The sequence below is a fragment of the Lepisosteus platostomus genome, chromosome 15 (assembly GCF_059453375.1).
Source record: "Lepisosteus platostomus isolate fLepPlt1 chromosome 15, fLepPlt1.hap1, whole genome shotgun sequence".
Classification (NCBI taxonomy): Eukaryota; Metazoa; Chordata; class Actinopteri; order Semionotiformes; family Lepisosteidae; genus Lepisosteus; species Lepisosteus platostomus.
Genome location: NC_142625.1, coordinates 23,640,541 through 23,663,677, shown reverse-complemented (window position 1 = coordinate 23,663,677; position 23,137 = coordinate 23,640,541). Strand labels below are relative to the sequence as shown.

The window sequence follows — 23,137 nt, the reverse complement described above, 5'->3', positions numbered from 1 at the left end:
GTCCACGATTCAGTTAAGTATAGGGGATGCAGTTAGAAAGTATGGCCCCTATCCTACACATTTTAATTATAAAAATTAAAGATAAATGACAGATTTGTTTTACCCAGTTCTGTTTTGGCTTGAGCTGAATCTCAGTAGGCAGCCCCTATCTTGAGGTTTTCCCTTTTTTCATTGATTCCATTTTAAGGTTTTTTGGAAATTGGTAAGCAATTCCTTGTTTTAAAAGTGGAGTATTGCAGTCATGTTAAAGCATGTGCCTTTTTAGAACTGTACCTCCCTCATTCTGTCTGCTTTTTTATCTACATAAGCTTCCACCTTCTAGATATGCAGCTTTGGAGCTTGTATCCTTTTTAGTGGTGTGCAACAAGCTATAGAGCTGACAGGTCTCTACCGACTGTCATACTAGTGTTTTGTGTAGCAAACCTCTTTCCAAGTTCCGTGTCGTATAGTGTTTGCTTCCTCTTTGTGGCACGAGCCGGAAGTTTACTGTTGTCAGTTTAGTCAGTCCTTTATCTCGGGTTACCCAGGATAGTCAAGCCTGTTCAAGCAGGCTTTTGCTGTGGATGAAATGAGATTTTGCTGAAATGGAGATTCCTGTTAGGTGCTTGTGGATAAGTATATGATTGTTCTTTTCTCACCATGTAATAGAATACGGACGACTCGCATACGTGTTCATTCTCATTTAACCCAGTGCCGGCCCGAGGAGGACAGGCTCCCTCTTTCGAGCCTTGGTTCCTCTCAAGGTTTCTTCCTACTTTAGTCTACTAGGGAGTTTTTCCTTGCCACTGTTGCCTTAGGCTTGATCACTGGAGGTTCAGGCCCTGGAACCTGTAAAGCTGCTTTGTGACCATTGTAAAAAGTGCTATGCAAATAAACCTGGGTTGAATAAGTACATCCAAAATGATAGCATTAACTGCTTTTCTAGAAATGCTCAAACGTGTTAATGGGTGTTGCATGCACCCCCTTGTTGTGTAGAAGAAAGTTTTCATATGAAAATTCAAATAGTTCTTCCCAAAGATGAGAATTCAAGGTAAGGAGGAACTCTGTAAGACAGTGATCTCAAAAGGCAGCATGTGTTTGGACTTATGCAACAGCTGCATATTGACTCAAGATAAGTATTAACTTTCTCAGTGTTATTCTGATGGCTAATAATCCCAACATGACATTGTAAGCACTCAGGCTAAACCTTTGCTTGAACAAAGACATTTGTTACATACTGTGGCAAGCTCAGTCCTTCATATAGAGTGTCACAAAATACTGTGCAGTGCAAAGACATCTTAAATTATTTTTCCTGTGCGATATGCATAAAGCAACATTCATATAAGAAAAGATGTCATACAATATCCACTTAAAAGAAAAAATGTGGTTAAAAATGCAGGTTCCAGTGTTTTGAATTACCCCTTGCCATAAAACAAACATTAAATCCTTTAGTCTAGTCTGTGAGATCATCAGGGAGGATGAATTATGATTAGATGACATCATAATAAAGGAACATTCTATGAAATTACCAGCCCTCTTTCAAGTGGAAAATGTAAGTGCCGAGAGCTCTGAAAGGACACTATAAAAATGAAAAAGAAAGAAACGCAAGAAATCCTGATAAAGGGTAGCACATCTGTGAATGCCAGTAACGCAAATGTGAAGGTAGCTAAGCAGTCCTCTTCAGTAGCATGGTAAGTTTCTTTTGTCATAAGTTATTGTGTTGCCAGTTGTGAGTCTTCATACATGTTTACAATACTCTATATTATACAGTGTATAGAAATGATAAAAAATCATTTTTATATTTGTAGGGCGAACTCGGAGACTGATAAAAACAAGCAGACTGCAACACAGGTATAGTACAGATGGCAAATGCACTGTTTTGCTAAAAAAAAACGTTTTTGTTTAATATAAGCTGGATATGGTTCAAAGTTTCATTTGCTACTTCTAGGTAACTTCTCAAACGTTTTAGGACAAATGTAATGCAGTCTTGTATATATATTCACTCTAAATAGCTACACTTTTTCTGTTTTGATGTTGTAACTCACTAACTATAACTGAATAGTAACTGATGAATAGTAAATCAGATATTGATTGTAGTGAACACTTGCAGTTTCTCTTGACGCGGAGAGGGAACAGATCTTCTGAACTAACTTATTTAAAGCATGGAACATTGGAACACTGAATCCAGAATCCTTCCCTCTATCTATGTATTCATAATGTCTTTATCCAGTACAGGGAGTATCCAATCTCAGCAAGCAACAGGCATAAGGCACCCTGGATGGGATGCCAGTCTGTTGTAGAGCAGATACACAGACACCCACCATCAATTTTCCCCAAAAGCCAGTTAACCTACCAGTGTGTCTTTTGACTGTGGCAGGAAACCCACATTTACGTGGGGAGAACATACAAGCTCCACACAGATAGCAGCCCAGTAATTGAACCCAGAGCCCCAGCACTTCAAAGCAGACACTGCACCACCCTACTACAGAATCCTTGTTGGCCCAAACTGTGTTCCTCCAGTACAGAAACACTGATGTGCAACCTGTTAACCATCTCTAATCCGTTCCGCTCTGGAGACAATGACCCTGAGCAAATTCCCTGTTCCTTTCCAGCTGCTTTACGTTCAAAGCCCATTGCTCATTTGCTGTTGACTTGCACCCTGTGCTTCACATTTCCCACAGCAGCCAGCTGGCGCCCCAGCGGAGAAACCAGCGAAGGAGGGCGAGATGTCGGCAGAGGAGAGGCAGACGCAGGGCCGCGTGGAGGACCAGATCAACAACGAGCACCTCCAGCGCATTGAACGCATGTTCCGCGAGGCTGATACAGACGGGGGCGGAGGCCAGTAACCGAATCGTGGAGATTCTTAAAGGCCTTCTAACATATGGATATGTACTGAAGACCTGGTTAAAAAAAAAAGAAGTTTCAAAGCATTCACGAGTTAATAGGGTTAGTCAGCGCAGTTGTACCAATGCTGAATTATAAAAGGTAAATAATAGAACCCCACCCTCCCCAAAGAACATGAGTATCAAGCAAAGGGAAAAGGGAAATGAGGTACAATTCTGTCTTGATCTGTTACGATAATAAAGCATTATAGCTTGCCTTCCTCCTAAAATGTCCTTTTTGATTTAACTTTGCAGGCTTGGACATGGAGGAGTTTCGAGATGCCATGAAGAAGATTATGGGCGAGGTGGATGATGAGGACCTGGACATCATCTTCATGAAAGTGGACACTAACTGTGATGGCAATGTGGACTGGGTGAGCGGGTCACAGAGCTGCCTTTCGAAACATGCCTGAACGGAAATTCATATTTTAGCTCTCTCTAGAAAGCAGCTACAGATCAGCAAGCAAAGCATTGTGGTTCACTGGGAGACCATAAAATCCTGATGAACCGTTCAAGAAAAGCAATTCGATTTGCCTTGAAAAAGATTTTATCGCTCAGCTGCAGACCTTTAAATTTTGGATTGTTAGTTGACCAGGGACTGGATGCCAGCAATTTTTTTATGATCTTTAAAATGCTGTTGATAGTGTCACATAATAGGAGCCACCTGAGCCCTCTGTTAAGTGCAGACTGATCCTTAATAGGCAGGCTGCTTGAAAGTTTGAATAGTTCGAATAGTTTTTAGGATAGAACTGTTTTTGCTCCTTTATATTGAAATTCAAACCTCTCTGTCCATCTCCACTGTGACCCCGAAGATGTTCATGCAGCCTAGTTGAGTATTATTCCTTCACTTTGGGCTTTGAAATAAATTATATCGTATAACATTCAGGCTCTGTGAATATTACAGCAGTTCATGCACAGACTGTCTCAGCGACAGAGAAGGCTCGTAACTACAGCTGGCACAGAAAGGCCCTTGTACATAATTGATATAAATAACTTCTTCCCAGAAAGGACTTGACCAGAGGGAATACTCATGTTTTGCCGGAGTCAATGGGGTGTTGATAAACAGTATGGATGAAGGTCTTTGATAGCGGCAGGCATGGGGCTTAACATTACTTCCTCACATCTCCGGCCTGCACTTTCAGCCTGTGCTCCCTGTCCGTGTGGTGTTTGCATGTTCTTCCTGTGGTTGTGTCTGGATGCCCCATTTTCCTCCTGCCTCCCAAAGACAGGCAAGCTATCTATGACAGGACGCTTGAAATTGTCCCTTCCCAAAGCTTGAACCACAAAATGTGAACCTCTCATCAGAACCCAGACTAGAAAAAAAAAGACAGATTAGAGCTATGATGCAGAAATTGTACCATCCCTTCATTTAAATTAGGTGCTTTGAACAATATAGCCTAACATGAACCTGAAAGAAATATGGGATCAGTTGTAAAGGAGGTGGTGGGTTTTTAACTTGATTTTATGCCTTTTTTCCAGCTTTCCAGGGTGTGAATGTGTGTGGTGCTGTGGATGGGTGTTTTCTAAAGCAGAGTGACTTTTTATAAATTAGTAGGATGGCTCAAGGTTCTCTCCCACCTCCCAGTAGCCCTGCCATCCCTACATCAAGTACAGATTTCACACTGAAGCACTTTTTCTCACATCCCTGCTCTTGCACCTGTGTTTCCAGGATGAGTACCTGAACTACATGTTGCTGGAGTACCGGGAGAAGGATTCCCTTCAGCAGCAGACCAGACCCCTGTACTTCCCCAAGCCACTGAAGATCATCCCTGTGTGAGGCAGCCCTCTCGGCAGTGACAGTGTTATCTCTTCCTGTAAATGTATCCTAAACACCAGGCGAAACTACACTCTCCCTCCCTGGGACGTGGGCTGAAGCAGGATCAGGGTTGAAACCAGAAGTGGGGTGCTGGAATGCCAGCTCTCTGGGTGTATTTCCAGTCTAAAAAAGTGGGAAGCTGTTGATGGAAAAGCGGAAAAGCATTCTGTTTTGCCCAAAAATGTAATCTGTCATTCATTTATGACCCAGTTCTTTCACAGATAGGTCACTGAATTATATTTCACTAGAAAGACCTCTCAAATGTTTTTTAAAACTCTCTTTGGCTTCTAGATTAATTGGTTTCAAGAGCTGCTGAGTAGTGGTTCTGCTTTAAATCTGCCAAAACAGCAATCCTCTTCGTCTCCTGCACTTTCAGGATTTTAGCTATTGGCTGCTTCGCCCTTATTATTAAATTGTTTAATTATTATAATAATAATGTTATAATAATGTAAAAAATATTCATATTTTGACTGAGACTTTCAAAATACAATTTTTACTGAAAGTTTTGGTTCAGTTCAATAGTTACGTCTTCAGCTCCAGGATCCCTGCACAGGGTTTGAACGCATGAGTTCAGTGCTAACATCTGCCCCTGTTCCTTATTATTCCGCCTCTGTTTCTGTGGTAATGAAGGGTTAACAGGAACAAAATATGGATGCTGACGTTATTCTGAATTACTTAACCTTGTTAGTACAGACGAAGTAGCGATGGACTGGTTTCATTACCAGAACATCCTCAGAGTGGTTTAGCTCATCCTTCTGATTCTGTTATTCATTAGCAACTAACAAAGTAAATTGATCAATTTGTGCTGGTCTTTGATTCTCAGTCTCTGGCTCTAAGAGAGCTTTGCAGGCTGTGACAGGCCAGTGGATGTTGTAACAGTACAGTATGTGTTACAGTAGGTACAGCTGATGGTGCCACCACCCAGTCAGTTCAGCTCATAACACAGCTTCAGTGCAACATATTTAAATGTTTTATAGTTGTTTCAGATTCTTTAGTTCATTTTACTTTGTATGGTCTGAGCCCTGAGGCTGTGGTAAGTAATCTGGCTTTTGATGTTGGCGTGCATAGCATTTATTTCGTCTTCCTGAATGGGCTAAGTCTGTTTTGACAGCAGTGTAATAGGTGTGTTCCTACACTCTGGCAAAGACTGACTTTTTTTGTTATGGAGTTAAAAGGGTTTCCATGTATCTCTTAAATAATTAAATAGTAAATCTGGTTCTACAGCACAGCCTTTCTGTTCCATCTGTGATAGTGCTGGCAGCTGAGTCCCAAGAAAAGATGTTAACACACTGTAACCCCCAGTTATCTTGCTGAGGAGACACTTATATTCTGGATAATCTCTTGTGGAATTAAAAGTTCTGTACATAGGATTTAATAGATTTATATCCTGCTTTAAAAAAAAATATTATCGAAAGAACAGCCCGGCCCAATTTCATTTTGTAGTCTGGTCAGTTTTGTAATACGAACTGTGTTCTTAGCTATTTCCAGCCTATTGCAGAAGTTCACAGTCCCATATTTATGATACTGGCTGTTATCAAAGCAGAAAAAATGCTATTGTTGTGTAGAACAATTTCATCTACAACATAATCAGCAGTAGAAGCCTGACCTTTGCAATACATTTCCTATGCAAATCCATCATTGGACTAAATGAATCAGGCTGTGGGGGACTTCAGACGTCCGAACAGAAATGCTGCCATTATTTTGCTATTTTTAGCAAATCTTCTAAATGGTGATCAAATCAAGACCATTCAGCAATGCTTTTAATGGGAATATGATTTCACTCCAGTGGGAGGCTCTGTGCTCTCATTGGCTGAGATTTTCCCTTGGGTTGGGGGGGAGGACTGTCTTCTCTCCAGTAGGGATAAGGGTGATTGTGTGTGCATGAGCACAGATAGTGTGGCCTGAATGTCTAATAAACCTCTTTCAATGATGAGTCACTTCTCTGGAAATGCAGCACCCTCCCCCTCCCTCCTCACCCCAGTTTGCAGTGGAGTCGCGATTAATGACTCAGTAAGGAGCATGGCTCATGTAGCTGTGCATGCATTATTCAGACAAATTCCAGTGTATCGGCTCAATAAATGAATGAATGTGTTCCACTACAAGCATGATCCAGTACAGAGCTGTATGCCAACTATAACATAATTCCTGTTCGTCCACTACAAGCATCTGTATTTCCGTGTGTGTTTGGGTTACTTTGACATTATATGGCTTCTGTCTTTTTCCATCCAGACATTTAGCTCCTCATACCAATGGAAGCCCTGTTAATGTGTTTACCAGTTAAAGGAGCATCTGTACATGTGTTATTCAGGCAGAGGTCCAAGTAAACTAAGCTGAGGCTTAAGAGGCACATGTCCCTAAACAAACAGATTGCGAGATGAAGCCAGAGATGTGTGTCTGCAGCACCACAGGGGTCACATTCTGACTGAACATGTGCTATTATCTCTCTGAATCACTATATGATATAGTATTAAAGTCAGCATTAGTATGGACATATGGGTTGACTCATTACACTCTTGTGCCATAGATTGGTTCCATGTTTTCCATACGTTACCATTTGGATAATGATTGGAGCACTAGAGTCATGGTCAAACTGCCAGTTAAAGAGCTAACGAGAGCTATACTCTTTCCTGGTGAGTTCAAATGACTGGGGTTTGCTGGGAGAGTCATTACTGCTACCTCCTCCCTGTGTGTGAGTGTGTTTGCCTGGCTTGGCCCTGCCTGACACTGGCTCTTATGTCTTTAGGGCTCATTGTGAGGTGATAGTGCGGCTACAGTTCTATCCTTTCCAGACACCCCAGGCAGACAAGAAGGATTCTGGCGAGCAGAGCGGGCTCCCCAAGGCACGGACCCAGCTGGGCCGCTACCTCTCCATCAGCCGGGATGGAATCCTGTACTACTGGAGCGAGAGATTCAAGCTACTCCGGACTGTCAATGTGAGGCCGCGGGCAGACCCTCACGGGCCCAGTGTGTTCCCACACATCACTACTTAAAAACACAACCGGACGATCCTCTAGGGATCCAGAGCTTGAAACCTAAGGTTGGAAATATGTTTTCGGTGTATTTGTAATCCTAATTGAATTTAAGAGCAGAGCCTGTGTGTTGCTGATGTGATTATGTGTGGGGGGGCAGGAAGTGTCTACCCTTGTGAGCGCTGGCCTTGGGCGCTGAAGTGTCCGCTGCGTTTCAGCTGGACACTCTGAGGCGCGGCCATGCCCATCCCATCTGGGTGACCGACATGATCTGCCTGAGCAACTTGAACCTGCTGGCCATCTCCTCCACCGGCCGAGACGTGGGTGTGTATGTCAGTGACCACAGCACTGCACTCCTTCTCTGTGTAATGCATTGTGTGATGATGTTTTTAACACTTTGTAGGTGCAAGGACAGAGCAGTGAGTTAGAATATCTGTCAACTGGCAGATCTGTTTCATAAGGTCATCAGACTATATTCGATTTTATTTTTGAGAAACAGCTCAAGGTTGTTACAAAACTAATGAATGACTGAGCAAGAACGCTTTGTGATTGAGTGTGGCACGTGTTAAACATTCTTAAGTGTAACCTTTTAAGAGATCATGCACTGGTTAATTTGAAATGTAATGAAAGACAAATGAAGAATGCACTTTAATTTTTTTTTTTAACATCAGAATTCTACGACATCAGTGCCAGCAAATGTGACATTGTCATTTCCCTCACTGGGCTGGACAGCTACATTCTAGTTATGGACTACTGGTAGGTACCAATCTGCATGAGTAAAACAGGGTGTTCTGTTATCTGTGCTACTCATTTCTTACCTGACGTTAAGCATGTCAGATCAAGGATGACTTTATTCTCTCTGTATTCACTGTCTACAGTAGCTCTCATAATGGATTATCCTGTTTGCAGCCAAATACCAAACTATACTCATACAGTATATTCCAGAAATTACTCCACATGATTTTATTTCAGTATTCAAATGTCTGAATTAAGAAAATCATAATGGTTCCAACTGAGAGGAGGCCATTCTGCTTTTATGGTAGGCCATAGCAAATAGATCCAAGGAACTCACTGCACTGATTCCTGAAAGAGCCCAGGGTGTTGACTTCAACAACATACAGTAGCTGGATAGTGTTTCCATACTCCCACAATCCTAAAGGATATAGATCAGCCTCCTGTTATCGATTTTAAATGCATTTCCAGAGTTCCCACGTTCTCTAGTTTGTCTTTCTCTGCTGAGTAGGGTGATATTCATGAACGTATTGGAAATGGTATATAAGATAGGGCTGGGCTGTATTATTTGCTGATGAGCTGCAGTGCAGAATCGTCTGGGCAGACCAGGGTCTGGTGGGCTTGAGCAATCCAGGACAGCTTTGGTTTGCCTTGCATCAGTGCCCGTGAGCTTGCACTACTGATAATGAGAGGTGCATCACTCCTCCTGAAGATTTCAGGAAGGTAGAGCAGCCAGAGGTTTAAATTGGATAATGTGGTATACATTAATGACTCGTGTGAGAAACAATAAAGGAGCTGTGTAAGAATACAGACAGTCAGAACAAATGTTCAAATGTTCTTGACTATCAAAAACATAAGTGAGAGAACCAAGGTCAGAGAAGCTGAAAATCATAGGCAGTATGCCACATCCCCTTATCTACCCTGAGAAACATAACTTCACTTGTATATAAGCTGCTAAAAACATGCATTCTGTAGCTATCTATTCTGTAGCTGCAATGTAAAAGTTTTAGGTTTACAATTCTTCTGGGTCGATCGAAACTTGGGGAGTGAAAGGCAGTTGAACTGTCTTTGAAACAGCTGCAGGAAATAAACATAGTATGCAGTTCTGTACTTCTCTTGTCCTGAGCTTTGTCCTTTTTATCACTACAGCTCCATCAGTGTTGAGTCCTCTCTTGGACAAGCGTAAAATGGCAAGTGGCTTGTCTGGGGGGTGTTCTGGAGGAAAACGCACACTGTCCCCAACCTTTTCATCACTGTTCGAGGCTTATAGTAGAGTTGATGAATGATTCAGGATAACATAAAGGGTGTAAAAGTTTATATTATTTGTTGTTTTTAGGTCTGATGGGAAAAAAGGTGTGTTTTCCATGGGTGATGCAGGAGGCAGTATTTCAGTCTTCATATCTTCAGACGTTATCCGGTATGGACTCTTCAGCACTCTGAACAGCACCTCTAAAACAGGTACAGTCTGTCACGGATGTCCAAAGGGACTAACCGTGGGGAGCAGGAGAGTGGAAAAAGACCCATATGCATAGCGGCGAGACAGGAAAAAGGCCCGGGCTCATTAGTGCAAAGAGTTCAGGAATGCCGCATAGAAACCAATGCCCTCAGGGAGCGGACGTGGGGCGCCCTGGTGCTAGGCGGGTCTCAGGACATCCGAACGTCAATGCTGAGCGAGGACAGAGTGCAAGACCCGGAAATATATAGCCCAAGGGAAAGAGAGGGACAGGAAGGACAGCAGACTGGAAACTAGGGACAGGACAGAGAAGGAGCGCCCTCTGGCTGCAGAGGGCGTGACAAGTCTCTGCCCAGGACAGCTGACCATTCCAAGAAAAATCTAATAATATCGACTGATTTCCCTAGCAGTTTGCATCAATCCTGTGTGATAGTGAGGTGTCTAGGAAAGATATTCGTTGGGTGGGTTTGTTTAATCAATTTAAAGTTAAATAGTAGTTTTTTATCTAATCTATCAAAATTGCACACATACATTTTTGGGGTTTTGTTTAAAATTATTTTGTGGTGGTGTACGTTCTGAATAAGATCCATGGAAGTGGAAATTGCTTGAGGAGTTCCTGGCAAAATAATGTCAGGAACCACATTAGTAAACAAGGCCTATGTTTCTATTCATGTTTTTTCATATTGTACCTCTCTACATTACATGTTTTCTATGTACAGTTTATAAGTAATATTCCACATCATTGGTTTTATTTTCATGTATAGTAAAAGGGCAATATACAGTAGCTCTTCCCTGTGTTTTCTATGCATTTGTGTGAAGAAAAATATTGTTTGGAGGTATAAAAATGTCCTTTGTTTCCCTCCGCTCCAGGGTAGAAATCTTCTCAGAGCGGGGAGTGACTTCAGGTCCTCTGGCTGGAACTATTTATGGCTCCTCTCACACTGAAGTGACTCGATTATGAAAAAGGCTTTCTAGTCTAAGTCACATCAATAGTAATAGAAATCCCATGGTGACTGTGAATGACGAACACCAAACTAAATGTCAGAACTGAAACCCTAAAAACAAATTTCTTTAACCATTTGAGGTTAAGCCTAAGTGTGCCTTCCATCGTCTATACTATTCGTCTGAATTTCTTTTTCCCAGCTGATGTTTTGATCACTACAGAGTTGATTTTGTAGAAATAGCACATATTCTAAGTAATTATTATTGATAAAAGTCTAAAAAAAATGAATTCTCTGACATAACGTTTCATTGATATATTGAGCACATAGGTTGTTGCTTATTATTCAGTGCTCCATACAGGCAACAGAAAAACCACAGACACACATATACTGTATATAATTTAAAGATATCAAATTTAGCTTGTTTGGTTCTGAGTAGATAATTGTTCTGAGGATGTCACCCAGCTGTATCTTGAAAAAAGCCAAGGTGTGAGCTTCCACAAAATGGCTGGGCAGCTTATTCAAGACACCTGCAGCCCTTTGTATCTTCCATTTAGTTTTGTGTTCTCTGGCTCACGTTTGATGTTGACTGATGACATCTTTTCAGTGCCTTTGTGCATTTTGAAGGATTGGACCAGTCCCCCCATCGTCTTTTTTTTTTATTCTGGACTAAACAGATATAGTTCAGGACAGTCCTTTAAGCCCTAGAATGTATCTGGTCACTCTTCAACAGACTGGTTAACTTTCCTTCTATGCAGTATGTTCATAACCAGTCCACCTGCTTCTGTTTGCAGAGCGATTCTGGACAGCAAGTGATTTTCAAGTGGAGATTTTCCCTGGAACTAATTAATCATTTGTAGTCTCGGATTCTTATTCTTAACAATTCTTTGTTTTACAGGTGGAAAATGTCGCATCCCTACACCAGCTTTGTTTAAAAATACATCCAACATTTACTTGTGCTTCAGAGTTTCTGTAAGTAGCGGATCTATTGCATCAAAGTAGCTGTAATATTCAAGAAAAATTTAAAGTTCGGCACCTGCTAGTCGAATGGCTCAGTTGTCTTTACACGTGACTGCCTTAGTTATATTCCAAGCCATGATTTAAGGTAGTTGTATGAAAGCAGAATGAGTCTGAAATTGGTTCAGCTAGAGATCACCAGATACAAGAGAATAAATAAACTACTGTAGAATAATACCAAAATAAATTTCTATCTACGTTTGATTCTTCTCCTCGATAGTTTTGTCATGTCCCAGATTTCGTCTTGTTTTCCCATGAGAGTCTGAGGCATGGATAATAAGTATTTCTGCTCATGAGCGTGGCTCATTCCTTGCTGTTTCACGCTCTTTCGGGGCTTTGTGTGCAGGCTCTCCACAGTGACTGGTGCTACCAGATCAGGTTCATCCCGGAGCTGAACGCTGTCGCCACCTGCTCTGCTACTGACAACAGCTCCATGGTGCTGACCCTGGTGCCCCACTCCCAGAAGAGCCGAATCCAGTACGGCTGCTTCCCACCTCCCTCCCTCGCTCTGCTCCAGCCCTTTGTACACCTCCCGTTTGTCAATGAAATTATCTCAAAGTTTTCCTGACCAATCCTGAATCGGAATACTCCTCTTTTCTGTGATTCACAGTAACTCAGCTTTTCATCTAAGGAAAGGCATTTTATGCTTTGACTATTCCCCAGAGTTTAATATACTTGGTAAGTAGTATGTTGGATCTGATGTATTTTTGTGATTTGTATTAGACATTTGTAACTGGCCAAGCCTTTAGACAGAACAGAATAGAGGTGTTGTAAAGGAGTAAAAATCCAATGCTAGGGAGAAATACAGCCATGTTTTGATAATAATACATTTCAAAAACCTCACATAAATGTTCAATAGCTAGTGACTGAAAGAGTAAATTTCTGTGGCTACAGACTATTTCCAAAATATACAGTTCCTTATATAGATTTTGTAAACATATTTCTTCAACATCTTCAACAGCTCAACAGATTGAGATAATGTTGTTAATATATGGTTACAAAAACAAAAAACAGAGCAGAAGTGCGAACTGGACTTTAGTGAAGAAGAACCTGTGGGAGGTCAAAGTGTGCAGTTTTAGCAGGAGCAAGACAGTACTGTTGCAGGGGCTGACTCTTGTGGCAATCTTCTCGCTGTGCCTTGCTCTGCTGCAGTGACGGGAGGATTTGACAGGATCGTGAGAATCTGGAACCCCTACGTCACAAACTGCGCCACCTCCCAGATGAAGGGGCACATGTCCGCCATCACCCACATTGTGGTCAACGGGCGCGACAACAAGATCATTAGCATTTCCAAGGACAAGGTGAGTTGCCCAACGACAAGTGGAAGAAGAAAAGAATTCTTGCCCATTGTCTATTTCTTTTGAGATGGACATAGATCTACTTTTTGTTGGACGTTTTAAGCTTTCCTGAAAAAAAAAAAACAGTTTGTGTTGCGTTAGATCTTGACAAAGTAAATACTGCAGAATGGGTGGATGTTGGGTCAATGAATAAGCATGGTGAAGACAAAGCAATAAGTGTGTAAAAGGGATTCCCCCAGTCGACTCAATTGGTGAAGTTATAGGAGTTGAGCTCTTTGATCTTTGTGGGTTTGAGCCTGGATCATGTCTCTAGCCTACTGGGACCAGGATTCCTCAAGAGTCGACACCACGATTGGCTGTGCTCCACCAAGGGTGGGGTGGGAATAATAAAATAAGCTCACTTAGTGACACAGCGACCCCTGTGGCCACCCAGGTACTTGCAGGCATGAAATGAGGCTGGCGAGGGATGCGCCGCTCACGCATTTCAATGCTTTTTGTTTTGAGAATGTGCGTGTCTGGGACCTGCAGGACTGCGCTTGCCTCCAGAACATCCACTCTAGAAACATGCCCTTGGGCAAGTTCCCCATCTCAAGCATTCACTACAGCAAGGACACCAACACCCTGGCCCTCTCCACCTTTCAGGTTGGCGGTGCTGGTCTTCCGTCCTTCCGTTTCTTCTTCTCACTTAGCGTTTGCTTCTTAGATTCTTTTATCATAGATTTCTTAAAGCTTCAGAAAATTGGACTGAGCAGGAGTTCTGATTTTTTTAAAACGTATTATTCCAAATCGCATTATTTTTTGTTTGCATGGAAAAAAAAAAAGAAGTTGGCTTCTGCTCAGGGAAAAAACAATCCCAGCTTGTGATGCATAGACTGCTGTGGTGACAATTTTAAGGGAGCAGAAGCTAAAAGCAGGTCAGCTTTTGTCTATATAATATACTCCATGCTGCAGGAAGAAATTCTGTTGCCCAGTAATGATGAGAGAATGTCAGACTTCTTCCTTGTGCTCATCATTGCTGTAGATTGGTGTTCTGTATGGTGCAGTGGAAGATGTAGAGGCCAGCAACAAAGCAGCCACCTCCCATGAGCAGTCACTGTGTGCTGCACTCTACAACAGCAACTTCAAACAGGTATGTCAGGTGGTGAGGGCGTTATGGGATTGAATTGGAGTACTCAGTATTATAAATACGCTGCTGTGGACTTTAGAAAATGAATAGATGGTCTGTTCTTGAAGGTGATTTTTGTAAGATTATTTTAGCTTCTACTCTCTGCCTATCTTGCTGGACTATTGGGATAACACCTGACAGATTTCTCCAAGCGTCATCATTGTAATAGTTGTCATAGTTGGACCCAAACTGGGGCTGTGACAAACTTCTCTGAGTCTCTACTGTTCTGAAAACATTGGCTGCTGTGATCAGCAGAGAACTCTTCTCTTCCAGTGGGCCCTGTTTCTCCTGTGGGGCGCTTGTGTCACTGCAGGTTGGCAGGTTCAAGGAGCACATGTACAGTACATGTATTTCATCAGTTCCTGAGCTTCTCTGGAGATGCTAAGTCCTAAAGTCAATTGTGGACACCGAACAGGGTGGGTGTGTAAGAAAAAATGAATGTCCATTCCACATGTGGAAACAGTGGCTCGGGGCTGCGGTGGTCCTGCTGGCTCCTCCTGCATGCTTCTGACCTGCTTTGCTCCTGAGCCTCAGGCCTCCTGCAGCATGGGGTTCTCTTGACTCGGGTGTCCGTCTGTTCTAGGTGGTGAGCGGCTGCCACAGCGGTGTGGTAAGCGTGTGGGACATCCTCACGGGCGAGAAGGTCATGCAGTTCGCGGCCTGTCCGGGGAGAGGGGTGGAGGTCACGGCCATGGCCTTTGACGGCCCCAAGAGACGTCTCATCACCGGCTCCAAGGACGGCTCCCTCAGGCTGTGGAACTTCAACAACGGGGCTTGCCTCTTCGAGCTGCCCAAGCTGCATGACTCTGAGGTGCGTGCCGCAGCGACGGTGGACACCTTGAGCGCAAGCATTAACACTGTTCTTCCTGAACAGCATTTTTCTCATTTTCCCGAGATTTTACTAAACTTCATCATGCATCTTCTTTGCCACAGTTTACTGTGTTTAGTGCAAAGCAGTCGTTCTTACCATACATCAGTATACTCTGTAAGGCTTTTACATGCTTTCATTGCACCTTACTACACTTTTCACTGCTTTTACTGTGGTACACCACAGTAGACTTTCAAGATGGTTGCCATCAGTGTTATGCATTAAAAATAATACACAATACAAGGTTTGGGACAAGATTGTAGCGCTATGACACTTTGCTCCTGAATGGCTAAGGTTACAGATACCAGCAAGGACATGTTTTGCTTTTCTACTGCATATAATTTCATATACAGTATTATGAATAGCATTTACATATTTCTATACATTGCAATACTTGTGTTTGCTTAGGGGTTTTTGTCATTGACTTTCAGGTGACTGGGATTCTGTATATCAACCAGAGGATTTATGTTTCCAGTTGGAGTAAAAGAGTGGTCTGGTACCTGTGAGTAAAAAAAAAAACACCTTCTGATTAATGTCACCAACCGATATAACACTTGTCAACAGTTGTCATCATGGAAGACATAACCTACATCCTCTGGGAAGTTGCTCCCCTTTCCCAAGGCACGGAAACAGAGGGATATTGATTTACTCTACCCAATATTTCTTCTGAAAGAAAAAAGGCACTGAGCACAAGTTCAGACCTGTCCCTCTCTGTCACAATGTTTCATTTAAGCTGAATACTACTGAGGATTTTAGAGTTTGTCAGGGGTTGTAATGCTGTAGCTTGTAGACTTACAAATACACATCTGCTGAAGAGAGCAAAAAACACAAAAAGATATACAGGTATACATTTTAAATAACAGACATACTATATGTAAAATGATCAAATCCATAAGCCATATCCTTGAGTTCAGTATTAAGATTCCAGTTATTTGATCATTTGACTCGAAGTTTTAGCTCATCTTTTTGGTGATGGACAGGGATTCGAAAGAGGATGATGAAATGGAGTATCGGCAGTGGAACTGCTATCACTCAGAGGATATCTTCTCCATGGACGCCCACAGCCACAAACTGCTGGTCACCGCTTCCTACAACGGGGACATCATTGTGTGGAACATCGACTCGGGTCAGGCCTTCTGCCGGTTCAACGCCAGCGAGAGCCCCCTGCCCCTCCTGCCCATCAGGGTGAGCGCCAGCCCCAGAAACAGCCCTCTGCTCTCTAAACCGTCACGCACTTCCAAATGAAAATGGGTTAGGTATAAGGAAAAACCTGCACTGAACAACAGTTCAACAGGTCTTCATCTAGGGCTGTAAGGTGATGCCTTCAATCAGATGACGTTATGCTAGCATGGCATAAAGGTAGAGACCATCCCAGAACCACTCTGCCCAGAGCTCATGCTGGTTTCTGCAGTGTTCAGTAGACAAGAGAGTACATGGAGCACACAGGGTAATTACCAAGGTGAAAGCAGGGTAAGATGTAGTAAAGTACTGTGATGTCAGAGCGTGACAAGCTATGCTAAAGCACAGCACAGTAAGCTCAATGCCTGATGTAAGCATGCTGTACTGCTGTTGAGAGGAGACATGCTTTATTCTTCGGAATATCGCAATTGGCAATGTCTGGCAAATATTTAATATTCCAGACATATAGAAAAAAATTGAAAGCACATTCTCATATATCTTAGAGGTTTATTCCTTCTCAGTCATTTTGCTTGGGTAGTACAGTACTTCACCTGATTACCTGCTTGTGCTGCCTAATATATTGTAGATATCTAAGATATATGGTATTTTCCTGGAGTTTTTTTTAAGAGTTTCTGTGGTAAAGCAAGTAAATTCCTACAGACCCCAAATCATGCCAGGTTCAGACTTGAGGTTCTGCGTCCTGACGCATGGCAATAGTATTTTCTGATGATGTTTCTTGAGGAGAAGGACAACGAGAACGCAGAATGGTCTGTGGTCAGCCCTGCTCCTCCACAAGGTGAGAGCTCAGGCCACAGACCTGACGCCCTGTGTACTTGACTTCCGGGGGCAGGTGATTGATCAAGGCAGTGCTCGTCGGGAGGGCAGTCCTTCCGGCTCGGAGGAGTCCCTGAGCAGTGAGGAGGATGTCGGTGATTCCCGGAGGCTGACTCCTGCGGGCACCGAGAAGTCCAGCGTCAGCAAGCAGAGAGCTCCTGCCTCGTCTCCTCCTGCTCCGAAGAGAACCAGCCAAATACGTCTCCAGCAGGCAGGAGGCAGTACAACATCACATTGCCCCCCAGGGCTGAAGCCTCGCAGATTTACATTCCTCTTGCCCCCTTTTCAGTGCTTGCTATTTTGGCTGCATGTACTGGTCCAAATTATATACAGAAGAACTCTTCACAGATGTATCTACTGACAGCTCAACATCTGGCTCTCAGGCACAAAATACAAATTAAACTGAAGTAAAAGCCATAGAACACCTCAGAGCATAACTTATTAATTTTTATTGTTCTGCTGTAAACCTAAAGAATTTTCAGAATCTGTAAATCAGACGGAATGACAGGAATTTACAGGAATTCTTAAGGATTTTTTATATACTTTCTCTAAAGTCTGCATGAATTTATTCTTGGTGTTCGTTCAACCAGCCAAGTCTTGTTTATGTTTTTTAGAAGAGTTCACTATACCTTACGGAGACACCATTTAATAGCATTACCCTGTATACGGATGACATCTAGTCACTGGCTCTTCGATAAGAATGTTTATTTAGCACCAAAACATTCTCTGATCGCCACCTGCTTTTTCTGAAGGAGAAGCGACACAGTTCCCAGGAAGTGAGCCCTGTGTCGGACACAACGGACAGTGATGATGAATGGACAAGTAAGGAGAAGAGACCAGCCACCACCTCCACAATGGAAGATATGGAGAAAGAGATGGATATAGAGGAGAAGCTGGACAGACCTAGGCTGGCTGTGGAGAAGGTACACTATGTATTAAAACTGTCAAACTGTCATGATTGTCACTAATGAACTGTTTCATTTGATGCAAAAAGAAAATGTGTTGTGTTACAAGATGAGAATACCTCCGGCAGCCATTTCCAATGGAGATAGAACAAGTATAAATGTATCCATCACATCCTGTTCAACATTCACCTCTCTTGGATACAGTAACTTTGCTATACCATAAATGTCTGGTCTAAAAGCTGTATAACAATACTAAAACACAAATTCTATTCTAATGTTTGAAAGCACATTTAAAAGTGTGTTTTAACTGTTTAGATGACAAAAGGGCAGGGCAGTTGTACATAGTGGACTTGGGGAAAAAACAAGATATGGACCAGCTTGCCTACACAATCAGGTAGCCATGGTAACACACCCAGGAGCCACTGGCCATGTCTTTAAATACACAACAAGCTAATGATGTAACTGGAGAATAGGTCCTCAATACAGCAACAACAACATCAGCAGGGAAAATGACTTTTTTCTGCAGTAGCAAACAGCCTACGTGGCAGTTACCGAGTTAATCTAAAATGACCATAGTATAGTATAGACCATAGTCTATACTTTGAAAAAACAAAGTATTTCTGTTCCTCCGTCATGCTAGAGCAATCTAGTGTTAAACCGTCTTGTCTCCACATTGTTTGTGGTTCTCGTTTGCTTGCATTTAACAAATCTCGAACACAATTAAGCTTTAAACCCGAGCTTTTTCAAGTCTCGACGTAGTCATCGGCTGTGTCTAAAAATGGCTGAAGGCCTGCGATGACTGAGCTCAGCTGACACCTTGTGGTGGGGAGAGTGTATTCCTCATGGAAGTAAGGGAGGGTTTGTGTTCTGCTTGAGCTTTTTTGTGGCTTGATCAAACCCTTAACTGAACTTACTAAGGGCTGTATTGTATTTTTTTGAAATGTTGACATTGAGTGAAAACTCATAGGCACTGTGTTCTTAACCGTTTGGAAGCTCTGAGTTAAAAAGCTTGAAATTTCAAAGCACTCCAGCTTATGGTTGGGATATAGACTTCTGCTTTTGTTTGTTTTTTTGTGGCTGCAGAGAATTTTTCAGAACAGCCTCGTTTTATTAAAAAAAATCAAAACGACAGCTGTTTTACCGCCTGTATTTTTGGACTGTAGCAATCTTCCACACCAGACAACAATGTGTGCATTGTGTAGCCCTCTTCTTTACTCTTACACTGCAAGCCTGGGGTGCTTATGGAGGAATTGTGGTAGCAGAGAGCTGGGATACGCTGCAGCAACAGAAGCCTCTAAGCCAAGGGATGATAACTGTCCCATTATCCTCCAGGAGGATTTCACTGGAAGGGGTACTTGCAAAGCACCGTAAACTCCTCTTTTCCTTAAGGGGGTTACTGTAATCGAAATGGACTCAACCCTGATGGCTACTGAATACAGCTGGAGCTCCTGGCTCCCGTCTTTAAGTCTTTATTCATGCCTCTTCTAAAGAGGGGTTACAGCCGCCCTTCTCCGAGACCCCTCGGCATGTGTTTCTACCAGCTGAGAAACGGAAGTCAAGCACTGCGCGCTCTGTGATCTGCCACCTCTTCAGGTTCTGTTCCTGCGCACCCGGGAGCGCAGCCCCAACACGGCGATTCTCCTGACCAGCGCGGCTGACGGCTACGTATACGCCTGGTCCATCAGCCACCAGGGGGGGATGCTGGGAAAGTTCAAAGCAACGCATGGCAGCGACACCGCTGTCTGCTCCATGTCCACGGACCTGGAAGACCAGATGCTTCTCACAGGAGACACGAAGGGCTACATAATGGTAAAGACCACATTTATAGGAAGACTTGCCTTACAGTAAAAAAACGGGGGGGAGGGGGACCATGAAAGTAAATGTTAAAACCTGAGATTCACATTTCAGAAACTTATGTTTAGAAAAAATACAGTAATGCAAAGAAGTCCAAGACTGGCGATTTTTTCCTGCTATCAATACATTTTACTTGATGTGCGAAATGTATGGGGACTTGATGACATATATTGTATTGCAGAGAGCTCGAGGATGTCCAAAATGAGAAATATAGAAGTTTCAGAGACCACATTTAGTGCGTCTTTGTCAAAGAAGGTGAGAGGTGTCTCTTATTGAGGAAGTCCCAGCATTGGATTGTCCGTCTCTTGTGCCTCCGTGTAGATATGGGACATTGAGAATTACTGCTACTGCATGGGAGATGAACAGGAGTCCTGCTGGAGTGAGGAAGAGGAGAGAGGGGGAGGGAAATGCCTGAGACTAGCTGACCTCATCCCAAAATACTGCAGTGTGCAGGGTCCCAGAAGCCTGGTAGTTAAGGAAGAGAAAGAGGTAATTCAGGCGAATCTGGGTCACAATTTGTACCCATTGAAAGGCAGGACTGCAGGATGATGCCTTTCATTAAGAGACTTACAGTCCGCTTTTATGATTCAAAGGTATGGGGTGGATGGAACATCACCCTCGTTCCCCCAAAGCTGCTCAGCTCTTGGAGGTGCCACCTGAAAGCGGTTACTCACCTGGAGTATGTGGACAGATTTCAGCTCATAGTCACGGCCAGCCTGGACTGTAATGTCCGTCTGTGGAGCATAGCAGGCAAATACATTGGTAGGCAGGAAAGGGAGACATCTGGTGCTGCAAGTTATGCGTTAACTTGTACATCAATAATATTTTAAAAACGCTGAATGATAAGAATTTAATTTAAGAGGTCATGAAGTAATAGAATTTTTTTAATGTCTCGGTGAAACTCTTTTGCACGGACTTGCTGTTGCAAGTCCAGCAGCATGATGTATCAGCAGTTAGCAATGATGCACATGGGTCTGTGTGTGCAGTGTTATTCATAACGTGTGCCCTGGCATTGACAATCCGAAGTTCAGAAAGGACCTTTATCAGTGTACATCATCTGCTGGCCTTGCTCATGTGCCAAGGTCCTCCTTGAGAAACACTAACCCACTGACTGCCTGCCACTCAAAGAAAACAAAGAACATCTACTGTTACAGACAGCAAGAGAATCTACCTGCTCAGGATAAGAGGACCAGGTATGACAAGCAATCTCCTGCAATTCTTTTGTCTCCAGGCACCTTTGGCCAAGCTGTGTGGCGTGTGGGTGTGCCCTCTGTCACCCCTGCGGAGTTGCCTGCAGATCTAAGAAGAGTGGGATCCTGCCAGACCCTAAGGGTGCTCAACGCGGGCTCTCACCCTCACTGGCAGTAAGTCTCCAGGAACCCCCCCCCCAAACCGGGGAGGCCCCCCCAGTGAGACTCAGGGTTATACAGCAAAGACATCATCTCTTCATTCTGCACATTGGCCTCAAGCTGCGTCATAAGTCAAAACATGTTACTTTATTCCTACATTATGAGGAAGCAGCTCCTTCTGGGTGCATTGGTGGAATCAAGAGCTCAACAGGATGCCAGTTCATCACAGGGCACACACACACACACCCACGAGTCCAGAGGGACAGTAGAGACACTGGTTATGTTATCTAGTACTGCTGGTTGAATGGGGAACAAAAGCTTCACATCTAAGAGTTGTAATTTACCCTGCCATCCTAGGAGAATTTTAAAAAATCATATTTTATTTGAGCAGGTTCATTGTGTTTCAGTAAATAAAAAAATACAGTTTTATCACTTTCCTGGGACATTAACACCTCCACCCAAGAGCAGAGCTCCAAGCAAGCTAGTTCATAAAGAAAAGGTCAACTCTAACTTGAGTTCTGTCTGTGAAGTTCCCTTGATTCGAAAGTAGAATGTTATGGCAAAGGACGAGCGCCATAAAAATGACCCGTTAAGAGTCTGAGGTCGTGCATCTGCAGCTGTGCCAAGAAACTGGTGGAGAGGCTGGTCAAGCAGAGGCGGCAGCAGTCAGTGAAGCTGGCCAACAAGGATTACAGCTCCAAACTGCAGGAGCTCCTGCCCACCGACCCCTGCATCACCGAGTCCAGCCAGGAGCAAATCGAGGAGACGTGGAGAAAGTGGCAGGTCAAGGGGAAACAGGTATGCACTGCCCGACCGCGGTTGTGCAGACCCTGTCACAGCTGGCTGATGGCAACAAACTGGAAGCCCTATCTGTAGTATTTAACATGCAAAGCAACTGAGTGCCTTAACTGATTCGACTGGTAAAAGTGGTTCCATTTCTAAAAGGAAGAAAAACTTTAGCTCTCCCACCATTGTGTTCCAGAGAAGCAGTGTACTGGGCAGAGCTTACAAACAGAAGGTCAGGCACCATCTGCCCAGCCTACCCGATGTCAACACATCTTTCAGCAGCAGAGAGCAGGCAAGTCACCTTTTATTATCATATACGATAACATATATATTAATATACTTTTTAATGGGATACATATTATGATCAATTTATTTAAAAAAAATTACAAGGTCAATTTATGAGTCCCAGTACTTTAAGAAATAAACAGTGCAGTTACCTTCCTGTGGTAGACAACGCAGGAAGACATGGAAAACCATGCATACGATCTTAAATCAGATCCCGGAGAGCTAGTGCATCTGCAGATTTGCCTTGCACTGCAGCTGATAAAGACCTGAACTGGCTCGTTAATGATTTAATTGGACCAATTAAGATTCTCCCAGCTCTTCAGGTGTGGGTATTTTAAATATTTCCCGAAAATCTTCCTATGGACCCTTTAGGACCATGAGTGGACACCCATGAATCATCTAAACTATTACGTACTGCTCTATGTTACTCTATCTTCTTATGCTTCACTGTGCTCCAGCTGAGGATCTACAAGTCCATGCCCTACTCCTCACTCACCCCAGTCACACAGCCGCCCATCCCAGCAGTATTGAGAGAGCAGCAGCTGAAGACCCAGGAGGGCCTCGAGCCCACAGGCAAGCAGAAGCGCCTCAGCAAACGGCAGACTCACCTGCGCTTCACCCCAGCAAACAAAGTCGCCAGAAAGAAATCTCCAGCTGCCAAACCAAACGGGAGCAACAGCGCACCTGCGAAGAAGGCACCGAGTCTGTGAAAGCGCCGCTAATCTGCGCTCTGGCCTTGCTTAATAACTGGAAGAAGTAGCAGAAGTTCTCAAGAATAAGTGAAATACAAATTCCCCTTTGAAATGTTCTGTGTCAGTGTTTTTT

General features: G+C 43.3%; 1 protein-coding gene across 3 annotated transcripts; it reads left to right on the top strand.

Moving 5' to 3' along the window:
- Window positions 1-516: 516 nt before the first annotated feature.
- On the top strand, window positions 517-23,116 carry LOC148648284 (cilia- and flagella-associated protein 337-like). Of its 3 annotated transcripts, none has more exons than XM_088607888.1 (27): window positions 518-1,670; window positions 1,788-1,830; window positions 2,664-2,817; window positions 3,117-3,235; window positions 4,531-4,634; window positions 7,421-7,610; window positions 7,865-7,970; window positions 8,318-8,402; window positions 9,715-9,836; window positions 11,671-11,744; window positions 12,136-12,266; window positions 12,400-12,467; window positions 12,942-13,090; window positions 13,592-13,729; window positions 14,109-14,216; window positions 14,836-15,063; window positions 15,552-15,622; window positions 16,101-16,305; window positions 17,150-17,344; window positions 17,886-18,056; window positions 19,632-19,847; window positions 20,214-20,381; window positions 20,486-20,654; window positions 21,124-21,256; window positions 21,859-22,039; window positions 22,224-22,319; window positions 22,771-23,116. In XM_088607888.1, exons 1-27 carry the CDS (start codon window positions 1,567-1,569, stop codon window positions 23,020-23,022), a joined length of 3,780 nt encoding a protein of 1,259 aa, XP_088464014.1. In that variant the 5' UTR covers window positions 518-1,566; the 3' UTR covers window positions 23,023-23,116. The 3 variants fall into 3 exon arrangements, with proteins under 3 accessions (XP_088464015.1, XP_088464014.1, XP_088464012.1); XM_088607886.1 differs by having other exon boundaries at window positions 2,661-2,817; XM_088607889.1 differs by lacking the exon at window positions 17,150-17,344 and having other exon boundaries at window positions 517-1,670; window positions 2,661-2,817.
- The last annotated feature ends 21 nt before the right edge of the window (window positions 23,117-23,137 follow it).

Excerpts from the sequence above, each read along its gene's own strand:
- LOC148648284 (XM_088607886.1), top strand. The coding sequence starts at position 1,567 with ATGAAAAAGAAAGAAACGCAAGAAATCCTGATAAAGGGTAGCACATCT. Across the intron at positions 12,468-12,941 it reads CCCAGAGTTTAATATACTTG|TGACGGGAGGATTTGACAGG; the intron begins GTAAGTAGTATG and ends GCTCTGCTGCAG. Across the intron at positions 13,091-13,591 it reads TTAGCATTTCCAAGGACAAG|AATGTGCGTGTCTGGGACCT; the intron begins GTGAGTTGCCCA and ends TTTTGTTTTGAG.